This window comes from Temnothorax americanus, unplaced genomic scaffold (assembly GCF_048541705.1).
Source record: "Temnothorax americanus isolate GAGA-0224 unplaced genomic scaffold, ASM4854170v1 Scaffold8, whole genome shotgun sequence".
Lineage (NCBI taxonomy): Eukaryota > Metazoa > Arthropoda > Insecta > Hymenoptera > Formicidae > Temnothorax > Temnothorax americanus.
This window is the reverse complement of record NW_027509802.1, coordinates 1,475,609-1,496,399: the sequence shown is the minus strand read 5'-3', so window position 1 is coordinate 1,496,399 and position 20,791 is coordinate 1,475,609. Positions and strand designations below refer to the sequence as shown.

General features: G+C 34.0%; 4 protein-coding genes across 5 annotated transcripts; 1 reads left to right on the top strand and 3 right to left on the bottom strand.

The window, feature by feature from the left end:
* Positions 1 to 324: 324 nt before the first annotated feature.
* Positions 325 to 10,481, bottom strand: LOC143907423 (uncharacterized). Of its 2 annotated transcripts, XM_077424222.1 has the most exons (15): positions 10,279 to 10,478; positions 9,821 to 9,884; positions 9,564 to 9,634; positions 9,321 to 9,459; positions 8,148 to 8,337; positions 7,915 to 8,028; positions 7,557 to 7,835; positions 4,055 to 7,390; positions 3,533 to 3,647; positions 2,489 to 2,702; positions 2,193 to 2,373; positions 1,819 to 2,004; positions 1,590 to 1,742; positions 1,405 to 1,503; positions 325 to 1,274 (listed from the first exon to the last, which is right to left on the bottom strand). In XM_077424222.1, the coding sequence occupies exons 2-15, from the start codon at positions 9,821 to 9,823 to the stop codon at positions 1,090 to 1,092; spliced, it is 5,265 nt and encodes a 1,754-aa protein (XP_077280348.1). In that variant the 5' UTR covers positions 9,824 to 9,884; positions 10,279 to 10,478; the 3' UTR covers positions 325 to 1,089. The 2 variants fall into 2 exon arrangements, with proteins under 2 accessions (XP_077280348.1, XP_077280347.1); XM_077424221.1 differs by lacking the exon at positions 9,821 to 9,884 and having other exon boundaries at positions 10,279 to 10,481.
* A 462-nt stretch (positions 10,482 to 10,943) lies between these two features.
* Positions 10,944 to 15,380, bottom strand: LOC143907424 (uncharacterized). The gene is made up of 6 exons (XM_077424223.1): positions 15,151 to 15,380; positions 14,769 to 15,065; positions 14,535 to 14,665; positions 14,212 to 14,461; positions 14,033 to 14,148; positions 10,944 to 13,935 (listed from the first exon to the last, which is right to left on the bottom strand). The coding sequence occupies exons 4-6, from the start codon at positions 14,355 to 14,357 to the stop codon at positions 11,315 to 11,317; spliced, it is 2,883 nt and encodes a 960-aa protein (XP_077280349.1). The 5' UTR covers positions 14,358 to 14,461; positions 14,535 to 14,665; positions 14,769 to 15,065; positions 15,151 to 15,380; the 3' UTR covers positions 10,944 to 11,314.
* Positions 15,381 to 16,186: 806 nt separating this feature from the next.
* Rps15 (ribosomal protein S15) lies at positions 16,187 to 17,247 on the top strand. The gene is made up of 3 exons (XM_077423807.1): positions 16,187 to 16,344; positions 16,541 to 16,626; positions 16,851 to 17,247. The coding sequence occupies exons 1-3, from the start codon at positions 16,336 to 16,338 to the stop codon at positions 17,197 to 17,199; spliced, it is 444 nt and encodes a 147-aa protein (XP_077279933.1). The 5' UTR covers positions 16,187 to 16,335; the 3' UTR covers positions 17,200 to 17,247.
* Positions 17,248 to 17,476: 229 nt separating this feature from the next.
* Rbsn-5 (Rabenosyn-5) lies at positions 17,477 to 20,570 on the bottom strand. Its single transcript, XM_077423794.1, has 7 exons — positions 20,056 to 20,570; positions 19,811 to 19,933; positions 19,470 to 19,610; positions 19,199 to 19,360; positions 18,756 to 19,107; positions 18,196 to 18,592; positions 17,477 to 17,886 (listed from the first exon to the last, which is right to left on the bottom strand). The coding sequence occupies exons 1-7, from the start codon at positions 20,189 to 20,191 to the stop codon at positions 17,659 to 17,661; spliced, it is 1,539 nt and encodes a 512-aa protein (XP_077279920.1). The 5' UTR covers positions 20,192 to 20,570; the 3' UTR covers positions 17,477 to 17,658.
* Positions 20,571 to 20,791: the final 221 nt, after the last annotated feature.

Below are 20,791 nucleotides of genomic sequence, written 5' to 3'. Positions count from 1 at the left end.
ACACGTATCCAGTGACGTTATTCTTGTGATATATTCGGATAATACATTACAAAGTAGAAATAATACTCATTGAAACGATTTTATATCAACGTTTCTCCCGTAATGCCATTTTAGGAATGAAATTCAATTCAATACGCCGTTTATTGTGTAATTGATCGGAACGTTATAGATATTCATCATTTAGATATCTCGTTTTACTACACTTTTCGCTGGATAGCAACAAAGAATTTAAGGAATATAAAATGTAATTTTGGTCAAATCAAGTAAAAAAGACTGACAAAATGATCTGTATCTGTTATGTGTAATTCTTTTTGCAAAGAATCGACTCTTAATTAATTATGTTTTAATTCGCGATCTATTTAAGTTACTATTTAGCTTAGTTATTTAGAAATGTTATTTCAAGCCTCTCTTTAAATGGAAATCGGGATTATCTTTGGGACATATAGCAGAGGAATTTCATACAAAAATAAACGATATCACAGACGTAATTTTACAATATTTATAAATAAGATATATTATAAAATTATTTATATTTATAATTTTATAATATATAATATATTTTTACAAAAGGAGATATTTGTTTCAAATCAAGGAAATATTTTAATATTTTATAACAAAACAAAATATGATTCTTTTCTAGCAACACTAAAACTAAAAAACAATTTTTTTACAATGTGCAGAATTATATAGCGTTCAAAAGAAAAAAGATTAATTCACATTTTAAAAATAAATATATATTAACATGTGAATTAATAGAATTAAATAAAATAAATTAGATTTGTGTGAATCAAACGTTTACCAACAAATTATTGTAAATCGTAAAATTATATATCATGTAAACTATAATTCTGCTAAAACCTAAAACAATATAATACATGAATTGAACTATATCGAAAATTTTTAAGCATTAAGTGTTACATTCGTAACTGATACTTATTGTAACTGATTTCTTATTGTAATTCTGTTGGATTTTCTGTTAGCAGATTACACAATGATCAAAAGATATATGTTACATTTATTCAATTCAATCGACATCTCATGTTTCATTCTGGATGTTTATTTAGCGTTTTGATTCAGGTTAAGAAAGACCTATAAGTAATTATTCCAAAATTTCGAATCACGTGCTTTTATAAACGCTTGTAACTGCGTGTTAACAATTGGCCTTAACGGTTTATTCGGCTCCCATTTTAACACACACGGCGTGACAACGTTGAATTTTTGTCTGGAAAGGCTGAGCAATGCAGATATTATGCCCTCTTGTTGATCGTGTGAACCTGTTTAAAAATAAATCATATATGGTATATTATATCTCTCTCACACACACACACACACACACGCGCGCGCGCGCGCGCGCGTTATGTTGCGTAATGAAAACTAGCTTTTCATACAAAACGAAGGTATCACCTTGGCCAGATTTGATGAGGTCACAGAGCTGTTCACTAATCTCACTAATCTTCACGGCATTGTCTTCATTTTCTGATGTAAATGCGCGCAGAAGCCTTCCTGTGAATATATAATATAATATCAGTGAGATACATTAGTATTCTTTCGTCAAAAAGTAGTACAATAAACGAAAAAAATAAGTGTACCTAGTAAAGAAAATGCACTATATATACAGGGATGCTCATTTCTTATGATCATTGGCAATAGAGAAGATTCAATAATATTTTTATATGTCCAAGACGAGCCTCCTTTCTTCGCGACAAGTATAATAGCCGTATCTAAGCCATCGACTCGTTCAGCTAAACACAATAAAATATAATTTGCAATTAATTAATATAATTCCGTAGAGAAACGTGACGCGAAAAATGTTCTTACCTTTAAGAGTAGTTATAAGTTCCTTAACAATATCACTTGTTGTTTCTTGGCTAAAATTGTATTTATAAAATCTTGATAGGAGGTCTTTTAATATGTTTAATTTCTGTACTGACGGCATCTGAATTGAATAAGGATTTTTAATTTGCAGCGAGCTGATGAGAAAGGCTATACACTTCGGTAATATTCCTGTAAGAATTCGACATTTATAAGAATAAATTTACATCTTGTATCACAAGTGATGTAATTTTGTGCATAGAGATTTAAATGATCAGAGCCAAAAATATTCATCACTGCTCAGTGATGTGAATCAGAATTTATCATTATTTCTCTCGACAAGATAAATAGTTTTTCTTGCATCTTAGCATGTACGATACCTTTGTTAGCCTCGGCGTTTGGAAGAACTTCAGGCCAGCACGTTAATACTGTATATAAAACACCTATTGACTTGAGACCCATGCAATAGAGAGCGTTGCAGCACATCATCCGTACTTTTTCTCTGTCCTTCTGAAGACGTGACAGGACGACATAAATCCGCGTGAGCAAGTTAACTGGGATCTACATGTACGAAAGTGTTAACATTAATTTGTGAATCGAAAGTATCGCTTTGCTATTGTAACAACCTAATTTAAAAAAAATTTGTTATATTATATTAGACAAATAAAATATAAACCTTCATCGTAGACTTATCGTTGGTGAGTCTAAACAGATTGTATTCGATGGCGGCTTGTACGAAATAAATCACCGTTGGTTTCGACACCTCCAAATCGATCAATAACACTATGATCTTCTGCTCAAATTTTGTCATCAATGGTGCCGGAGGAGTAAATGACTTATCCAGAGCTTCATCATGATCGACCTCCTCCAATAAAAACTCTACTATGCATCTAAAATAATCACGAGAGAACTATTAGGTATTTTCTTGTCTCCTTTTTTAACAAGCAAACTTCTAACTTAATTAAATTTTTTAAATGGCGGATATCTAATACATACATAACACATATTATATTACGTTATATATTAATTCATACATTATATATTATAATTCATTGTATATATATATTTAGTATATATTTTTTATAGATATATATATATGTAATATATACATATATATTATATGTATGTAAAATATATATTATATTTAGTCCACACAAAAAGCTTTTCTTTTTCAATCGTTTATACAAGGTATATCGGAAAAAAAAATAAGCTGCAATATTTTAAATATATATTTTATTTTAAAAAACAAAAAAAGCTGCGTGTAAACATCCTAAAATCTTTAAATTTTCTACTATTGCTATCTTATTTCAAGCTTCTTATTTCTTTAGAACATCAGACATATCGATGCTATATCAGAAATACAGTAGTATTCAATCTAAACAGCCAATTTCTACAAAATGCATTATTTTGGAATATTATTCTTTGTATAACTAGAATTAGAAAATTAAAGTGCAATAATGAAAAATCTAAAGATTTTAGTTTTTTTGTTTATATAAAAATTTTCTTTGTTTTTATTTATTAAATATATATCTAAAATACACACACACACACACACACACACACACACACACACACACTGCCACTAATTTTAGGTTCTTTCTGTATATATATTACTAATTTACACAATATAATATTTCTATCCTATTTAACATAATTAAATATATATACAATTTCATCTGAACATTTGCATATTTAATAGATCACAAAATGTCATACTAACTTGGCTATGATACGAGGTCCGCATGTACTTCCTAATTTTTTTATTATATCGTCATGTATAGCCTCTTCCCAGGCACTGCTTATAAGTCTTCGTAGTTGCTTTTTAACAAATCGATCTAAAACATATATAGAATTATATTAGTAATCTTGCTCAGCAATTAAAGGGGCAATGTATATTTTAGGAGAAAGAATTTAAATTTAAGCGTTTCTCTTTTTAAACTTTTTTAAGACAATACATATTGATCTCTCTTTATAAAACTTTATATGTACATGTTTATCAATTATTTACATGTATTAAAAGTCTATTACCATATATGAATCTAAAATATAGACCATTAGACAATTTTGACATAAATGTAAATATACATATATAGCAACCGTTGCTTCAAAGAAAATCAAACAAGAAACATTCAAAAATTATTTTTGTCAAGTCAATATGTATTTTTATTTAAAAAAAAAAATACTTGCTCTTTCATGCGTTTTGAGAACTACTGCTTCTTTAAGTCATATTTTTGTTACGTACCTGTTATTTTAATAACGCCTTCTATTTGTGCATGTGTCATCTTGTATTTTTTGACACGTTTCTGGCTAATATATTTAATTAATTGTAACTTTGGCGTCTGGAGTTTTTTCTCGACTTCACGAGTGGCATCGAAAAATTTCATTTCTTTATCTCCATTTGTTTCATTATTAACGCATGTTTCTTCCTTTATTTGATCGAGAGATTCTTTCGTACTATTCGTATCATTTGTATCATTTGTATAATCAACAACGATACCACTATCTCTTGGTGATGGTGAACGTAGAATTTCAGTAGCTCCGTCAGATACATTGCTATTATTATGACTTTTATTTCGCGTTGCTTCCAACACGTTTGATCGGTCGTGTAGAACTGACGACTCGCATTTCAAAATCACATCCTTTGATATTTTGTGATCGTCATGAATCTTATTTCCAAGCGTTTCCAAATCTTCATAAGCGGTCGGCGTTATCTCTTTTTTAATTTTTCGCATTGCTTCAAACACGTTTGATCGGTCGTGTAGAACTGACGACTCGCCATTCGAAATCAAATCCTTTGATATTTTGTGATCGTCATGACTCTCATTTCCAAGCGTTTCCAAATCTTCATAAGCGGTCGGCGTTATCTCTTTTTTAATTTTTCGCATTGCTTCTGGCACGTTTGATCGGTCGTGTAGAACTGACGACTCGCCATTCGAAATCACATCCTTTGATATTTTGTGATCGTCATGACTCTTATTTCCAAGGGTTTCCAAATCTTCATTAGCGATCGGCGTTATCTCTTTTTTATTTTTATTTGTTTTCAATGCTTTGGTAAGCCTATCTTTTTTACAGAGGATACTGGAGTTTGACAGGGCTTTGAGTCGCAATATCAATGGAACTGATTCTAAATCGTCCGAATCGTTTGCGATATTATTATGCAATACGTTCGGCTCGCCATTGTTGTTCGATGTCTCTCCTATTACTCTATCCATTGGGATACTTCTGTTGTTTGTATCTTTAATCAAGACGTCATCACATTTCTCAAACTCAGAAACACGCTTGGTATTGATAGCAGACAGAGCTATATCATTATTTTGAAGACAATTTTCAGTACTCGTCAAATCTTCGTTTTTTACAGGCCTTCCGTCAATACTATTTGTTTCGGTAGACTTGACGTTTTTCTCATCACATTTCTCATTTAATGTACGACTTTTTTTGCTTTTAGTTAATAAATTACTTTTCCGAATACCTAGTTGTGGAATTCCATTACTTCTTTGAGTCATTGAGCTAGCTATATTTCTTATTGTGCTATGTGTAACATTATTTTCGTTGCTGCTCAATTGAGAAACTGACGTTTTTGGAGTATGTGCAATTCGTAATTTTTTCACCGGTTCATAATCGTCAGAGCATAATTTATTGTCATCTTGTTTATTTATGGACTCTATTCGTGTATTTAATTTCTTCTGTAAATCATTTATACTATTTTCTAATGAGCGACCGCCACTCTCCTCCTCATTTTCAATTCGCGATTTTTTCGCCAAATTATTGTACTCAAAGCTATGGTCGGAATATGATTCGATATTCTCATGCTTATTTATGGGCAAATTTGCTCGCGTTTTTCTTTTCAAGTTTCGAATTTTCTTTAATAGGCGATTTTCCTTAATATCGCTAACTTTACCTTTTTGTATATTTTTTCTCTTCATTTTATTTTCCTCTGCATTAATATCAATAATTTTGCTGTCGGCATGGTTATTAATGGAATTTTCGTCTTTAGATAAGGATGTTCTTTCGGTTATTGTTTGGTTATCCATAGCTTCTATATTATCTTTGCTTAAGAGATTATCACTCGCGTATATTTCGTCAATCTTATCTTTATGTACATTTTGGCTTTTATTTATTTTATTTTTTTCTGCATTGATATCGACGATTTTGCCATCAGCATGATCAGTAGAATTTTCATTCTTAGATACGAATATCGTTCCAGTTTTCGTTTGATTATCCATATCATTAGCTTTTATATTATCTTTGTTTAAAAGATTATTGCTTGCGTGTATTTCGCCAACCTTATCTTTTATATGTATATTTTGGCCCTTATTTTTTACTTTATTTTTTTCTGCATTAATATCGACGATTTTGCCAGCAGCATGATAAGTGGAATGTTTAGCGTTAAATAAAAATATCGTTCCAGTTTTCGTTTGATTATCCATGCCGATAGTTTTTGAATCATCTTTGTTTAAAAGATTGTCCACACTTGCGTATATTTCATCAACCTTATCCTCGTGTATATTTTTTCCCTTATTTCTCATTTCATTTTCTTCTGCATTAATTTCAACGATTTTGCTATAAGTATGATCGTTGTAATTTTCATCGCTAAATAATATCGTTTCAGTTCCTGTATTATTATCCACATCCATAGCTTCTACATTATCTTTATCTAAGAAATTGTCGTTTACAGATTCATCGGCACTTAAATATGATGTTAAACTATCTTCGACAGATGCAACTTCTGTTGAATGCAATGTACTCTTTTCATGAGAAACAAACTCTCTTTTGTCAAATTCATCAGTGTCGTTAAGAGACGTATTGAATGTATCCGAAAGTAAATTATTTTTATGTACAGACAACGTATGCTCACATTGTGAAATATCAATCGTCTTCGCAGCATTCTCAGTGTTATTACAAAACGTATCTCGTAGTTGATACTTATCATCGCGATTTTCAATTTTGCACAAACATGTGTTCTTGCATGCATTACTTTTGTGCAGTTGTTGTCTCCTATTCAGCTTTGCCTTTTTCATACTACAGGTACACGGTTCCGAATCGACATTTCGTTTGTTCCTAAAACACGCCTCTTTTTTCTCATCGTAATATTCTGCCATACTTTTGCAGATTATAGATATCAGATTCGTGTTTAATGAGATATCATCCTTACAATTTTTACTGCAACGACAACAAGAATTGTTATCTACTTTCTCCTTCAGTCTTCGAAACTTCTTCATTTTACTTTCTAATAACTGAATTTTTTTCTCCATTTCTTTAATAGAGGAAGAGTGTTCGACTAGTAAATCGTTAGAGCAGAAATTTTCCCTTGCATAATTACTTTTTTGAGACAAAGTCAGTGTTGTAGGAATTGAGCCGAGATTATTGGGTGAACTGGCTACAACTGGTATATGTGAAATGTCCATATTGCTTAATTCAACATTTTCACAAATTTGCGCCATCGTGGATGACTGTTCTAATTGAAATTTTGAATTGTCAACTATTGAATTGCTATATGAACTGTATGAACTGGATTGTGGCATAGATGTCCTAGAGAGAGCGTCTTCATTCATTCTATTTGTAGAGTCCGGGTACGTACCTAAAGATTTTAAAAAATATAAACAAGATATTATATATATATAAAATAATGTAAATAATGTGACATAGATATAATATAAAAGAATATACATGTAGAAATATATATATATATATATTATATATATACATGAGTAATATGACAATGCATTAGAATCATTGCTACTTACTAGGTAATGAACACAGCGGCGAAAAAATCTTTTTCGATAGGGGAGACAAATCTCTCTCAATTAATTCTGGGAATGTGCTCATAGTTTTGCATATCTTTTCAGGAGTTAAATCCGGGGACAAATGAGCTTCACATTTTGCACAAAACAATGGATGTGGATCGTCTTTTATGTTATAAAATTCGTCGGTCAAAATGCTTTTGTCTTGAACTTTGCGTTTTACGCTCAATTCGTTATCGCCCAATGATGCATTAATACCGATATCTGAAGTTAATTTTATACCTGGGAATATTAATTCACACAGTAAGAATATAACAGAATAGAGAATAGAGAAAACATTTGCTTTTAGTTTGGTACTTACCTATACTTGGTTTAGCTATATCAGAGTCTGTAGAAATTATCTTTTTCTCCTTTTTCTTGGGTATGGATATTGCTTTTGACTTTTTACATTCATGTTCTAAATCTTTAATTTTGTCTGTAAAGAAAGAATGAATTTTATCTTTAAACGTAAATGAACAAATTTAATATTCTGTATTTATCAAATAATAAATAATAATAAAAAATGTACGAAAGAAATATTTATTTGATCGCTACCTTCAAAAATTGACTTTTGCAGCTCGTATTCCATAACTTTAGCAGAACATTCGTCCTCCAGCTGCTTTATTTTACATTCTAATTGTTGTATAGTCTGTTTATCTGCAGCTGTTTTTATCTCATATTCATTTATCTTGTTTTCTAACTCTTGTTCTCTTTTTTCGTCTCTTTTTTTGTCTTCTCCAATTTTCTGAAGTTTTAAAAATATTATTGCCAACATATAAAACACGACAATAAATAAAATAAAAAACGACTCGCTTATAGAAAAATCTAATCAGAGACATTCACGTCAATATGAGCAGTCAGTATGAGCAAACAAGCGCAGATATATAAAGCGATATAATTATACACTAATATAACATTCATATTTTTAATCTCTACCAGTCTGATATTAGGTATAGCTAACATTTATTTATAAAAAATTAAAAAAAAACAAAATTAATACTATATAAATAACTGTACATATGTTACAAACATATATATATATATATATATATATATATATATATGTTCATTGTAAATTTTGTATAGTACTAAAATCTGCGCTCGCGCCGGTACGTATTGATATAAAATGATTTTTCCAGACAAAATTAAAGCGTATCAGCTAACAAAAACAATAGAAACAATTAACCTTTCAAGCCAATAGTCACCGAAACTTGCTTAGTCATACATAAAAAATTTCATTATCCGCAATATCCCAAAAATAATTTTGCAAGCGTCACCTCTTAATAAGTTATCACTCTGTGATTTTATCTGATGAAATTTATTTAATAGAACCTATGAACCTGTTTCTTTTTCTCTCCTTTTTTAGTACTTAGCATGATGTATGCTTGTCAAAAGCACAGTGAACTTCATTAATGTGATCTAACAAGATCACAGGATTTTCCGAGAGCTGAATTTAAATAATCATCAATATTAAACATGATTATCAAAATTGACTACTTTAGAATTCAAATCGTGAATAAACATAACAAAATTTTTAATACATGCCACAAATGGACAACGCTTACGCGTCAATACTCTGTTTTATAATTTTGCATGTTTCTAAATATCAGCTTGAAAAGTTGCAATTCTTTTATATTTACAGAAGGCCATTATTAAATTATTTTATAAATAATTTAAAAAAAAGTATACTAATAATAAATAAATAATGTAGAATATTATATTATTTACAAGCTCCAACTCCCTTATTTTGTGCAGAGAAGATCCATAATTTGTTATCATGTGTTTTTTGTCCTTCTTTGCATTTTCCAAATCTGATTTCAAATCATTAATTTGCTTCATATTTTTAGCATACTGCTTAATTAAATCACTGAAATAGATAAAAATTCTATCAAACTTCTTCATGATATTTGTATCATATATATTGATAGCGTATCAAAATTAATCTAATAAAAAAACACAGGAAACACTTACTGCGTCTTACACATTTTCTGTTTCAATAAAGAAATTGAATCTTTTTCTCTCTTTATCTTATAATCGTCTTCCTGAAAATCATTTCTTGATTAAATCATGTCCCTCAAACGATTGGAAAAAAAATGTTGCAAAAATAGCCCGAAAAACACAGAAATCCCATAGTACATAAAATGTTTTTCAATACGCTTGTACTTTAATCAACATAAAAATAAAGCGAAAGATAAGGAGAAGAAAACAGCAATAATAATTATAATCACCATTGATTTTTCTCAGTAAGTAGTATAAAATCAATTTCTTTCCGACAGAATTATGTTGCACTTTCTGCATTCCAAAAAAAAAAATAAGTACAATTAGACACTAAAGAAAAAGAAAAGAAAGATGAAAAATACGTGATATTCAGCTAAATTTGCAAAAAAGCAAATCTACAGGAAGACAAAAACGACCACGCTACCGGCACGTCAGCGTGATCGCGAAAGCTTTCCGGCCGTTGAAAAAGTTTTGAGGGACAATTTATATACTTTACAAGCTTGACAATTCGGAGAGATTAGGAGAAAAATGTTTAAAAAATATTTAAAAAGTAGAGTAGTTGTGCTTTTCATACACATAGAATTAGAATCTAATGTTACAACCTAACCTAACTTAACCTCACATTGTCGAACGTGCATCCTCGCGCGGTTAAAGTCGCTTAAGAAAATGCACCGGTTTTTATACTCACGATGTCCGTGATATTGTGAAAATCCGTGATGTTGTTATCCATATTGCATCAAAGGGTAGCACGTAATACTTATTTCGGAAAACTGTCGATTCTCGCACATCACTAACATTACTCCATGCGAATATCAACACTTTTCCCGCTGTTAATTTTCATGTACTTGCACCTTTTGCACTCAGAATCTGTACACTCTCTCTCTCTCTCTCTCTCTCTCTCTCTCTCTCTCTCTCTCTCTCTCTCTCTCTCTCTCTCTCTCTCTCTCTCTTCCCAGCACCCGAATATATATTTATCTCGTTTCAAATTAATATCATGTAAATAATTTTTTTGGGTTTCAAGCAACAATTGTGCTACCACGCTACCACGTGGTAGCGTTAATCGGAGACTTACCGGCCCTATGGGCCCTATATGTCGAAATTAATTCCTTGTTCTTTACATTATTCTTATTTCCCAATTATATTTCTTAAATATTGAATAAAATGGTCATCTGAATTAAAATGCATGGAGTATACTGACACACAGATTGCTGTAAAAAAAAAATAACGAAATATATATATCAAATTTTAACTCTAGCAAGAAATACATACTGTCCTCTCATAGAAACAATGCTAGGGGAATAGCATTTACATCACTTTGTTAATAAATCTTCTTCAACCAATATATTCCAAATATTAATTTTATTATATCTTTATTAATGAAAAAATCGTGACAACAATAAATAAAAATTTGAAAAAAACATTTTCTTTAAACACCCGTTTCTTGAAAAAATTAAAATAATAGAGTCCTTTTGATAAGAATTTGTGTACAATGGCAACGGCATGTTTATTAATCAATTCTATAAGGATTAAGATAAGAGTAAGATATTAAGTGTGATCTGAAGTTATGTTACCTATTTATCATGATTTAGAGAATATGTAGTATTTATGTAACGTACAATAGAGTGTATGTGAGTGCGAGTGTGATATAAAGCTATTTCCTTATACATAGATATCGGCGTTTTTTAATGAGCGCGCACATTGTTAAATTGAAATAGAATTTTTCTCTAATTGGGTTTATTGTCTATATTCAGCCGTCTCACCACCACTCTAGCACCCTCCGTGATGTCCTGAATAAACTTTAACATTTCTATACGCACTTTACCGCCACTTTTAATGTCGTCGAGATTGTTCAAAGACCTTTGTTTTTGCCTGAGGCATCTCTGTCGAATGGCATTGTCTTTGTTATGTACATGCAATAGGTCGTAATAAAATTCCTCTGTGATATCCTGTAATTTTCTTGGCGAACCATGCTTCGATGACGAACTCCTTCGTAAAGTGCGATGAGTCTCGTTTTTTCTCATTGAATTCTTCACGCGTGTATCTCTACTAGTCTCTGGAACATCCTTATCGATCGTTACACGAGATTTCTCGTTGTCGCGCTTTAGTCTTTCAGAATCAATTGCTAACTTGATAGACAATGAGTTATTCGCTACATTGGGATCCGTATATTTATCCTCTGACAAGACATCCGCTTTGGAAATTGTGTCCCCTGCCAATGCCATGTGTTGCATTTTCCGTTCGTCCTGCTGCAACATTCCACTGCCGATTGTTGACGAAAACCTACGTGCTCTACATGTGTGTCGCAGGGCCTTCTGCAAGGCAGGTGGCATTTGCTTAGTGGTGATAGCCTTGTCCGAAACTATCCTGGGTACATTTGCCTCCTGTTGAAATAAATTAATCAAATTAGATTCTTTAGAAATTACAGAAGTTGTTTTCGTAGACATTCCATTTGGATTTAATGAGGAATATAGCGCAGAATTATGTCCATCCGTTAATTTATCACGTTTGTCTATCTCTTCGACATTTCTGATCAGTGAATTTGTATCTCGCAATTCTGCATTTATTTTCTTAAATGATGAAATCTCGGGAATAATATCGTCTTCTTGTTTTCTCATTTCGGTGTTATTTTTATAATTTTTGTCCTGTCCATTGTCATCGTCTTGCCACTCCATTAATTGATCGCGTTCTTCTGTCGATATTCCTGCCGAGCAACTATCGCTATTATTCTTAATGTTAAAGGGCACGCATTGATGCTGCCATTGCGGCTGATACAGATTTAAATGATTCATCGCATTATGCCTATCATAATTAGAAACACTTGATTTGTCCATTCCTATATCTACATAATTAGTATTTACATTATGTACAGCGTCACTAGGAAAAGCATTAAACGACGATAGATTTGCACCGTTGCTGATTGCTTGCTGATTTTTATGCCCTTTGTCTCTATTGCGTGGAGAGTCGATCATGGTTACTAAGTTCTCCAACCTCAGTAAGCTTGAATTTAATAAACATTTTTCTCCAGCTTTCGTTTCAACTTTCTCCGAATTTTCCAAGACTTCATCCACTTCTAATTTGGTCTTTTGTTCAATGACGGCTACGCTATCCTGATCTTGTCGTATAGTAAACATCAGGCCCTCCATCACTAAATCGGTAATATTAGAGGAACGCAAAACCTTGTCGGGTATGGTTTTTCTCTCGGACTCTCTGCTTTTTTGTTTACGAATTTTGTGCGACTTACTACTGTGCACATTATCTTCCGATTGTTTATCGTCAATATTCATTGTAGTTTTAGTATGTTGCCTATCATTCTCTTGGACTTCTAAGTTTGCCATCTCGTTGCAAATCTCTCTTTGTTTTGTGTGTACAGACTTGTTGTTCCCTTTAATCACTTTTTGAACACAATCTTTATTTATATCTTTATTTATATCCTTTATCTCAGTCTGCAGATCCTTTTGTACCGGTTGATCCATAATCAAGTTAGGTTTTGCACCTTCTGTCTCTTTCTCAATGAAAGATTGATACGTTAGTACGTTACTAGAATCTACAATATTTTCACCCTTGGTCATCTCTTTGTCATCTAAACCGTCTAACTCATCACTACCTTTTGTTATTTCTGTAAGAGAAGGTTTTAACGAAGAAGATATTTTGTATTTCTGAATATCTCGTACATGTTGATTTTGTTTCTGTATTTCTACCAAATCTGTTTCTTTCTCCTTTTCTATTCCATGTGCCTTTTCAATTTCAATTTCATCTATCTTCTTTGCTCTTAAAGATTGTTCTTGTACGCACTCAGTGGAACATTGTTCTATGTTTTTCTCACATCTTTCAGTAATACAGTTTATAGACTTACTTTCTTGTATGTTACTATGACATTCTGTATTATGTTTATCAACAAGATGCATTTCAGCTATAGTTGCGCCACTTCCAATTCTCTCATCCAGATTTTCACGAAAGATTGCGGAGTCCCTTATGTCATCTTGAAAAGAATCGATCGTTGTTTTCAAAGCTTGATCCAATACATCCTCGAAAGCATTATATTTTGAAATTTGATCTATTTTTTTAATTTGACATTTTGCATTACTTGAGGGTACTTTGTCAGTGGTGGATATCGCGGTATTGATCATTTTCTCTTCAGCATCCAAAGAGGCATTCAAATCTTTAAATGTGGTACCGGCGTCAGCTTCTTTAACGATGGGATATTTTAAATCAAATAACGAGTTTTCCGTTGACGACAAAGTTCTTATAGTTAATACAAACGCGTGTGAAAACGCCGCAGCATTAGTTCGCTGCTGGAATTTCATTATTGCAAACATTTTGTCTTGACGAGTCCAAGATGTACAGTCTGTATTTTTTAATTGTGTTAGAGTAAAGGAATTTATGCTTTTTAAAAAGTCTTACTTATCTAAAAAGGAATATCAATAACAATAAGAAAAGGATACTGTAAGTAACAAGAAGGTGTTGCGTGCCAAATTGTTGACCTTGCGTTGGATGACACTTTATGATTCTTCTAATAATTTTTAATAATTCTCGTCCGTATGAAAATTGCATGGTATTTCTGAAAATACATGTAAGTAAAGTTTTCGAAAATTAACAGTAAGGCGATACCAAATTTTCTTACTTCACTGTACGGTGGTATCTAAAGATAAACTTGTATATGTTCTTTTTGTGACACAGCCAATAAGAGCCAGGAACGGTTAACAGAGACTCTTTCTCTTGTTCGAGCCAATCAAATTGGCTAAGCGTTCGTACATATATTCCAGGCATTTTCTTTCAGGCAACAGATCTTGGAACACCGGAACTAATCTTCTCAAGTCCTGCCTATCGACTGATGCTTTCACGATAAACGCAAGACAATAAAGCACCCTTTGCTAAAAACAATCATTTAGAAGTTTGAATTATTTTCTCTCTACAGCGCATACAAACACAGATATATGAACTTACTCCTTTTATGACTTCGTTAATAAATACATCTTCCACTATGTCCCATGGTAAAAATTCTGTCGACGTAAAAATGCCAAATCCTCTCTTACTTTCGATATGTACACCTACTGATTCTACAACCAATAGCGTATCTGTAAGACAATATATATATATGTATTAACAAACATAATTTTATCCCTTTAAAAAATGGTTTCTGTTAAAAGCTTCATTTTTTATTTAAAATTTAAAATTTACCCTGCTTGATAGAGGTGACGAATGATTTACACTGCTGTATCAGAATACACGCAGATACAATGAGAGAAACTGAAGCTCCCGATACAATCCATGTAAAGAGAATTGCACAGACCAACGTTAAACACAGACTGACATTAAAATGCCTTCCGCTTCGCAACGCAAAGTTTATGATGTTGGCATTTGACAGATTCGAGCTTGCTTTCTCTTCCAGCGTTAACTGTATCCCATTGGCATTTCTAAAGGATACTTCGATGGTAAGCGCTGGTATTCGAAAATTCGACGACATCAATGATGATTCTGTGTACAAACACTTCGGTGAACATCAAGTTTGTTTAATATACATGAAATAGTAAAACTCTGTTCGAAAATAAGATTTGCTTACTCGTTGTATTTTTGTCACTTTTTGAAGCATATTTAAACGATCCGATATATTCGTCGCTTATTTTTTCAATTATATCCTAAGTGATAAAATGTCAGTATTCATAATGTCGAACTTGCATTCTTGTACAAAATATATAAAAACTTTGATTAGAGAAAGAGAGAGAAAAAGTGGTAATTGAACGAACACAGAAGTCTATCCGCCTCCCTCCTCCATAGCCATGGCAGGAATGTTCGTGGATCGCCTAATGTGTCCGCGTGGCGCTAGTGACAGTCACCATCCGGTCCATAGACCTAGTAAACATAGATTGCTTATGAACAGTCAAGATTTAACACCCCCTGGAGCCGGCATTTAATAAGAAAGGACTCTATATGCTTATATAACTTACGATAATTCTTTTGCGTAAACGGGATTTTCCTAAAGGCCATTGCACGTAACAAAGATTTAGCCATAATCGTAAAGCCGTAAGATAATAGACCAATCACACTTGACTATTCTTCAAGCGCGAGGAGAATAATCGACTGTGATTGGTCTATTTTCTTAAGCCTTGCGTCCACGATGCTAGAACTGCGTCCGAGTTTTGGTTTAAGCCAATCAACTTGCAGCTCTTACAGAAAAGTAGCAGTTTCATTGGCTTAAACCGAAACTCGGACACAGTTCTTGCATCGTGGACACCGGGCTTTAATTCCGTTCCGCTATTTCTTCCTCCATCATGGAGATACACCCTTACCCTTATATCACACACATTCCGACGTCCAATAGTAAGGCTGGTTTCACATGGGGCGTAAGATGTGTATGCGTAACTTGCGTCAGCCAATCTCGTCTCAGTATTTAATCGTATCATACGCGTATAGTAGCTGAGATGATTTGATTGGCTCACGCAAGTTACGCATACGCATCTTACGCCCCATGTGAAACCAGCCTAAAGTTTGTTGTTTAAAGTTTTTTAGCTAGTGACATTTTTGTTTCTAACAGCTCCGGCAGTGTCCGGCACAGTGCACATTTTCCGCTATTCCGCTAATCCGCTGGGCTGCGTTCCAAAATTCACTCTAGTGTACGTGACGTAAACTATAGATTTTAGTTACCCAGAGTGAATTTTGGAACGCAACCCTGGCTGGAGAAATCTGTTCTTTCGTTCTTTATTGTTGTTCTTTGGCGTTGAGTCTCTTCTCCGTATAAAGCGCAGAAATGGCTGAGGTAGGTTTTTGTATGTTAATAATTAAATCCGAGAAATTCTCACACATCGATTATGCGAAGCGTAATTGTACAATTTATACGGTTTACTTGATTCTTTAAATATATCGGTAAAATAATATTTAAGTACCACATGGGATTGTCACACACGCATCTAACGAATATTAAATAATTATTTTTTTCTCTGTATTCTTCATAGACGGATGAAACTCAGAAGAAGAAGAGGACCTTCAGGAAGTTTACCTTCCGAGGGGTCGATCTCGACCAACTCCTGGACATGCCAAAGTAATATTGATTGTCAGAACATAACCTATATAACAATTTCTTAACCTTCCAATAAATAGTATTGCAATCTACACTCTTAGATTTCTTTTAACAAGTTTGAGATAGAACAAGATTTATTTAATTTTACGTAAACACAGCTTATTTTTATGATACATCCTTTACATTATTTGAACATGGAGAGATGACAAAGGAAAAGTTATCATTTCGACAAATATTTTTTCTAGCGAACAGCTGATGGATTTGATGCATGCGAGAGCACGTAGGCGCTTCTCTCACGGTCTGAAAAGAAAATCCATGGCTCTTGTCAAGAAGCTACGCAAGGCAAAGAAGGAGACTCCGCCTAACGAGAAGCCTGAGATTGTCAAGACGCACTTGCGTAATATGATTATCGTTCCAGAAATGGTTGGCTCGATTGTTGGCGTATATAATGGCAAGACCTTCAACCAGGTTGAAATCAAACCAGAAATGATTGGTCATTATCTTGGAGAATTCTCCGTCACGTACAAACCTGTTAAACACGGTAGACCTGGTATCGGTGCCACTCATTCTTCACGATTTATTCCACTTAAATAGAAAATGTATTTCTCTGTGCATCAATAAATTGTCAAAAGTGTAACAAGAGTTAATTTGTTTTTTTGCGAGTATTTGCACAAATAAATTTGTAACATTGTGAGAACAAAAACTCATATTTTTGCAAAATTTCCAAGTTTTAAAGAAAATAATTAACGTGTAGTATATTTCTCAAAATTTAATGATCTATAAGTATGGGAAAACCAAGTAATTTCGATGAATACGAAAACTAGAAGGAACATGATGTATAAGGAATCTTTATATCGAAATATCTTGCAGATTATATTCTTATATATTTAATTATATTTGAGTATATATATTTATTCATTATATAATGCGTGCTCTAAGATTTTGTTTCGAGAAGATTTTTATTAAATACCTTGCAAATTAATAGGTAACACACCGTAGAAGAATTCAACATTTTACATGCCAAAGTGTAAGAAATGTGTTATTCGAATATGTCTACCCGTCATTACCGTTACTTTGTGTCATAGCAAAGTAGGCACTTTGAAGTTCTCGAAGATTGTTCTCTAGCGTTGCGACCTCGTCGTACTTGCAATCGTCGCGGGCTTGTTTAATGTACGCGCGAAGATTGCTCATTTGTTCAATTATTGGATCCATGGAGGAAGACATGACGGGTGTAATATGAGACGGACCCCAGCCTTGAGATTGAGTCACCATCGCTTGTGCCTAAAAATTTGAAAACTGTTATAACGAAACTTGAATGAATCGACAAATAGTATCGACAAATGATTAATCGATAATTTGACAACGAAATCTTAGCCTATGCAAATTTATCTTTTTTTAGTAAAAAATAGATATCTTGTATTTTGAAAAATATCAGATATTAATTAATAATTATAGCAGGTAAAAAAAGCTAAGAGCATAAAATAAAGACTGGGTCGGATATTAAGTTTTTGCGTGACTCTCGACATTAGATCTGACTATAATTTGGAATTTGTGTCCTCAATTATCCACTAATTTGTTGGTATACGTTACCCGACTGGTTTTCAAAGATGGACCGCTGTCTAAATTCCATGTATCTTTCTTGCGTTGTTCTTTCGGCTTCTCTCGTTGTTCTTCCTCCAATTGTCGCTCGTACGCTATTCGGGCCTCTATCCTTTTCCGACGTTCCTCTTGTAAAGCTGCATATTCTTCTACCGAGGGCAAGGGCTGCAGAGCTAACAACTCCTCTTTCAGAAATATCATTGCCGATGTTCTAACCATCTGATATAGCCTCAATTCTTGTCCCAATGCCTCCTGCGAATCCTCCGTACCTTTCTTCACGCCATGGACTAGAATTCTTTTACCGGTCGCATCTATGTTTTCCCCCAACTTTGCCAGTTTGACCCGTAACGATTGCGCATCTTCTAAACCGTATATAGTCTCGCCTTCTCTAAAACAGTTTTATAAGCATTCTAATATAGGTTCCTTCGAGATGCTAGGTTTTATAACCGATAGGTTGCACACGAAGGTAATCTCGCTCGGTGTAATTTTTTAATGCAGTATATTATATTGCGCAGGTAAAGATAGATTATCTTAAATATAAGTTGACATACTTCAACGATTCCCACATTTTGTTGTACATCGCTAAATACTGCGACGCTTCGTTCATGTATTCCCTCATTTTCTCGTAGAATTCGCAGATGATCGGTTTGTTGAATTGCTTCGCTTTCTGCATCTCCCTTGCATCGAGCAAGTTTATGCAGTGAGTACAAACTCTAAAATGCTGTTCACCGCTAGCCGGATCATTGACCAGCGATAGAACGCTGTTCAGGCTACCGTTGGAAGGTGAACGCGCTAATTTTGTGAGACCAATACCCGCACGTGTTACCCTCTCGGTAAATGCTCGTTCCGACGTAGGAGACAGAGCGGAATCATCTTGTATCGATACAGGACTAGTCATTTTTCCTGTAAAAAAAAAAAAAAATTTTGGCCAAGCGTAATGTTAGGCATGCATTTAAATCATTTCGTAGATGACAATGTTACGCGTGTTACATACGTGCATCGATCAGGGACAAAAATACTGTACAATTATGGCACATAACCGCCCCACATAATCTACAGTGATGTTTCCGTCTTGCCAAATGAAAGCTCTTAGCACAATTAGGACACAATTTCACATCCTTTTCGTCGATCCACGGTACAATGGCGCGTTCGTGAGCTGTTGAAAAATTTCATTTGCGTCACGCCTCAATTGTACAAGCGAGATACAAGTGGAATATAGTATTAGTAGATTCGATGTAAGTAAGAATTTACATAAATTTTCTCACCTTTTCTATCGACAGGATTGGACGGTAAATTATTTAATAATTTGTCTAGCCTTATGAGAAGCTTATTTGTTTCATACGCGTATCTCTCTAGCCGAGCGTTTCTCACACCCTTAAAATACTTTGTGTGAGATGTAATTGCACCTGGAATAGTTTTCAGAAATCGATTACGATGATAAATTAAATTCAATCGCGTATCTCGCCGCTTGCAAATGCTGCACGCAATTTCCAAATACCGAACTTGGAAAACTGAAGAGCCAAATCTGACTGTTTGGAAACTTTGATAAGAAAACTTTTTCTCACGAAAACTAGCTTCTTGGCCCGTACAAGTACCACGGCGATACCTATATCTTGCGGTCCCCAATTGATCTCAGGACTCCGTCTCTCGTCCTGCGGTATCGCGCTTGAAAACGCCTCCGGGATATCGTCCTGCTTCAGGATCTTCTTCTTGGCTTTGCCAAACAGATCTAAAATAAAAATCCGATATTCCGACGATTCGTTCCGTACATCTGCACGGTGACTTTTAACACCGATGAAGGCGGCCGCTATAGAAATCCGCGGAGCTCGTTCCGCTTGTCCGCGTACGTACCTTTCAGCGATCTCAGGATCTCCGGATCGTCGTTGTGAACCTCCTCGAAGTGTTTGGTCAGGTGATTGGGCGCCTTGAAATCGGTCATGCACATAGGGCATATAAATCCCTCCAGCACTACGTCGTTGCCCGCCATCGCGAATATCCTCTCGCCGGGATATCCTCGCGATTCGCGGTACGGGTACGGGAGGAGTCCCTCGATCGCGTTCAACCACGTTCACGTCCACGTCCTAATCGTCCTGATTGTAGGCGTCTCTCCAGAGTCTCCAGCGCTGCGGAGGAAAGCGCGTCTTGCGCGGGCAGCCATATTGAGCGCGACAGCTGATATCCGATAGAAATGTCAAATGTGCGTTAACCTCGCGCAACCGGGTCGTATTCTTTTATCCTCGACGGGTCAGCCGTTCTCGAAATATCGAACGATAACGCTTTTACGTGACTCGCTTTCTTCCCGAGGCGACGATGCGTCTTGCCGATGCAGATTTTATCGCGTCATGCGTTATCGGTATTCCTTATGACGAAAAAAACCCTGATTTTTATCTATGGTTATAAAGCGCATTTTGCCGGAATCGAAGATAAGTGTGTGAAAAGCATCAATAACTTTGTGAAAGATTAAACTGGCTTGAGAAAAGTAACGCGCTTTACTTATTTGAATCGTAGATTATTGAAAATTGAATTGACAGGCATTTTTTTTTTTTTTTTGCACTGGATTTTAAAACTTCCCTTCTCGCTTTCGTCA

Excerpts from the sequence above, each read along its gene's own strand:
- Rps15 (XM_077423807.1), top strand. Across the intron at positions 16,627-16,850 it reads CAACTCCTGGACATGCCAAA|CGAACAGCTGATGGATTTGA; the intron begins GTAATATTGATT and ends TATTTTTTCTAG.
- LOC143907424 (XM_077424223.1), bottom strand. The coding sequence starts at position 14,357 with ATGCCTGGAATATATGTACGAACGCTTAGCCAATTTGATTGGCTCGAA. Across the intron at positions 14,149-14,211 it reads AGATACCACCGTACAGTGAA|AAATACCATGCAATTTTCAT; the intron begins GTAAGAAAATTT and ends ATGTATTTTCAG. Across the intron at positions 13,936-14,032 it reads ACACCTTCTTGTTACTTACA|ACTGTACATCTTGGACTCGT; the intron begins GTATCCTTTTCT and ends TAAAAAATACAG.
- Rbsn-5 (XM_077423794.1), bottom strand. The coding sequence starts at position 20,191 with ATGGCGGGCAACGACGTAGTGCTGGAGGGATTTATATGCCCTATGTGC. Across the intron at positions 19,361-19,469 it reads CAATCCTGTCGATAGAAAAG|CTCACGAACGCGCCATTGTA; the intron begins GTGAGAAAATTT and ends ATTTTTCAACAG. Across the intron at positions 17,887-18,195 it reads CATCTTTGAAAACCAGTCGG|GCACAAGCGATGGTGACTCA; the intron begins GTAACGTATACC and ends TCAAATTTTTAG.
- LOC143907423 (XM_077424221.1), bottom strand. The coding sequence starts at position 10,320 with ATGGATAACAACATCACGGATTTTCACAATATCACGGACATC. Across the intron at positions 9,635-10,278 it reads TTCACAATATCACGGACATC|GAAGACGATTATAAGATAAA; the intron begins GTGAGTATAAAA and ends AATGATTTTCAG. Across the intron at positions 9,460-9,563 it reads CAGAAAATGTGTAAGACGCA|TGATTTAATTAAGCAGTATG; the intron begins GTAAGTGTTTCC and ends TATCTATTTCAG.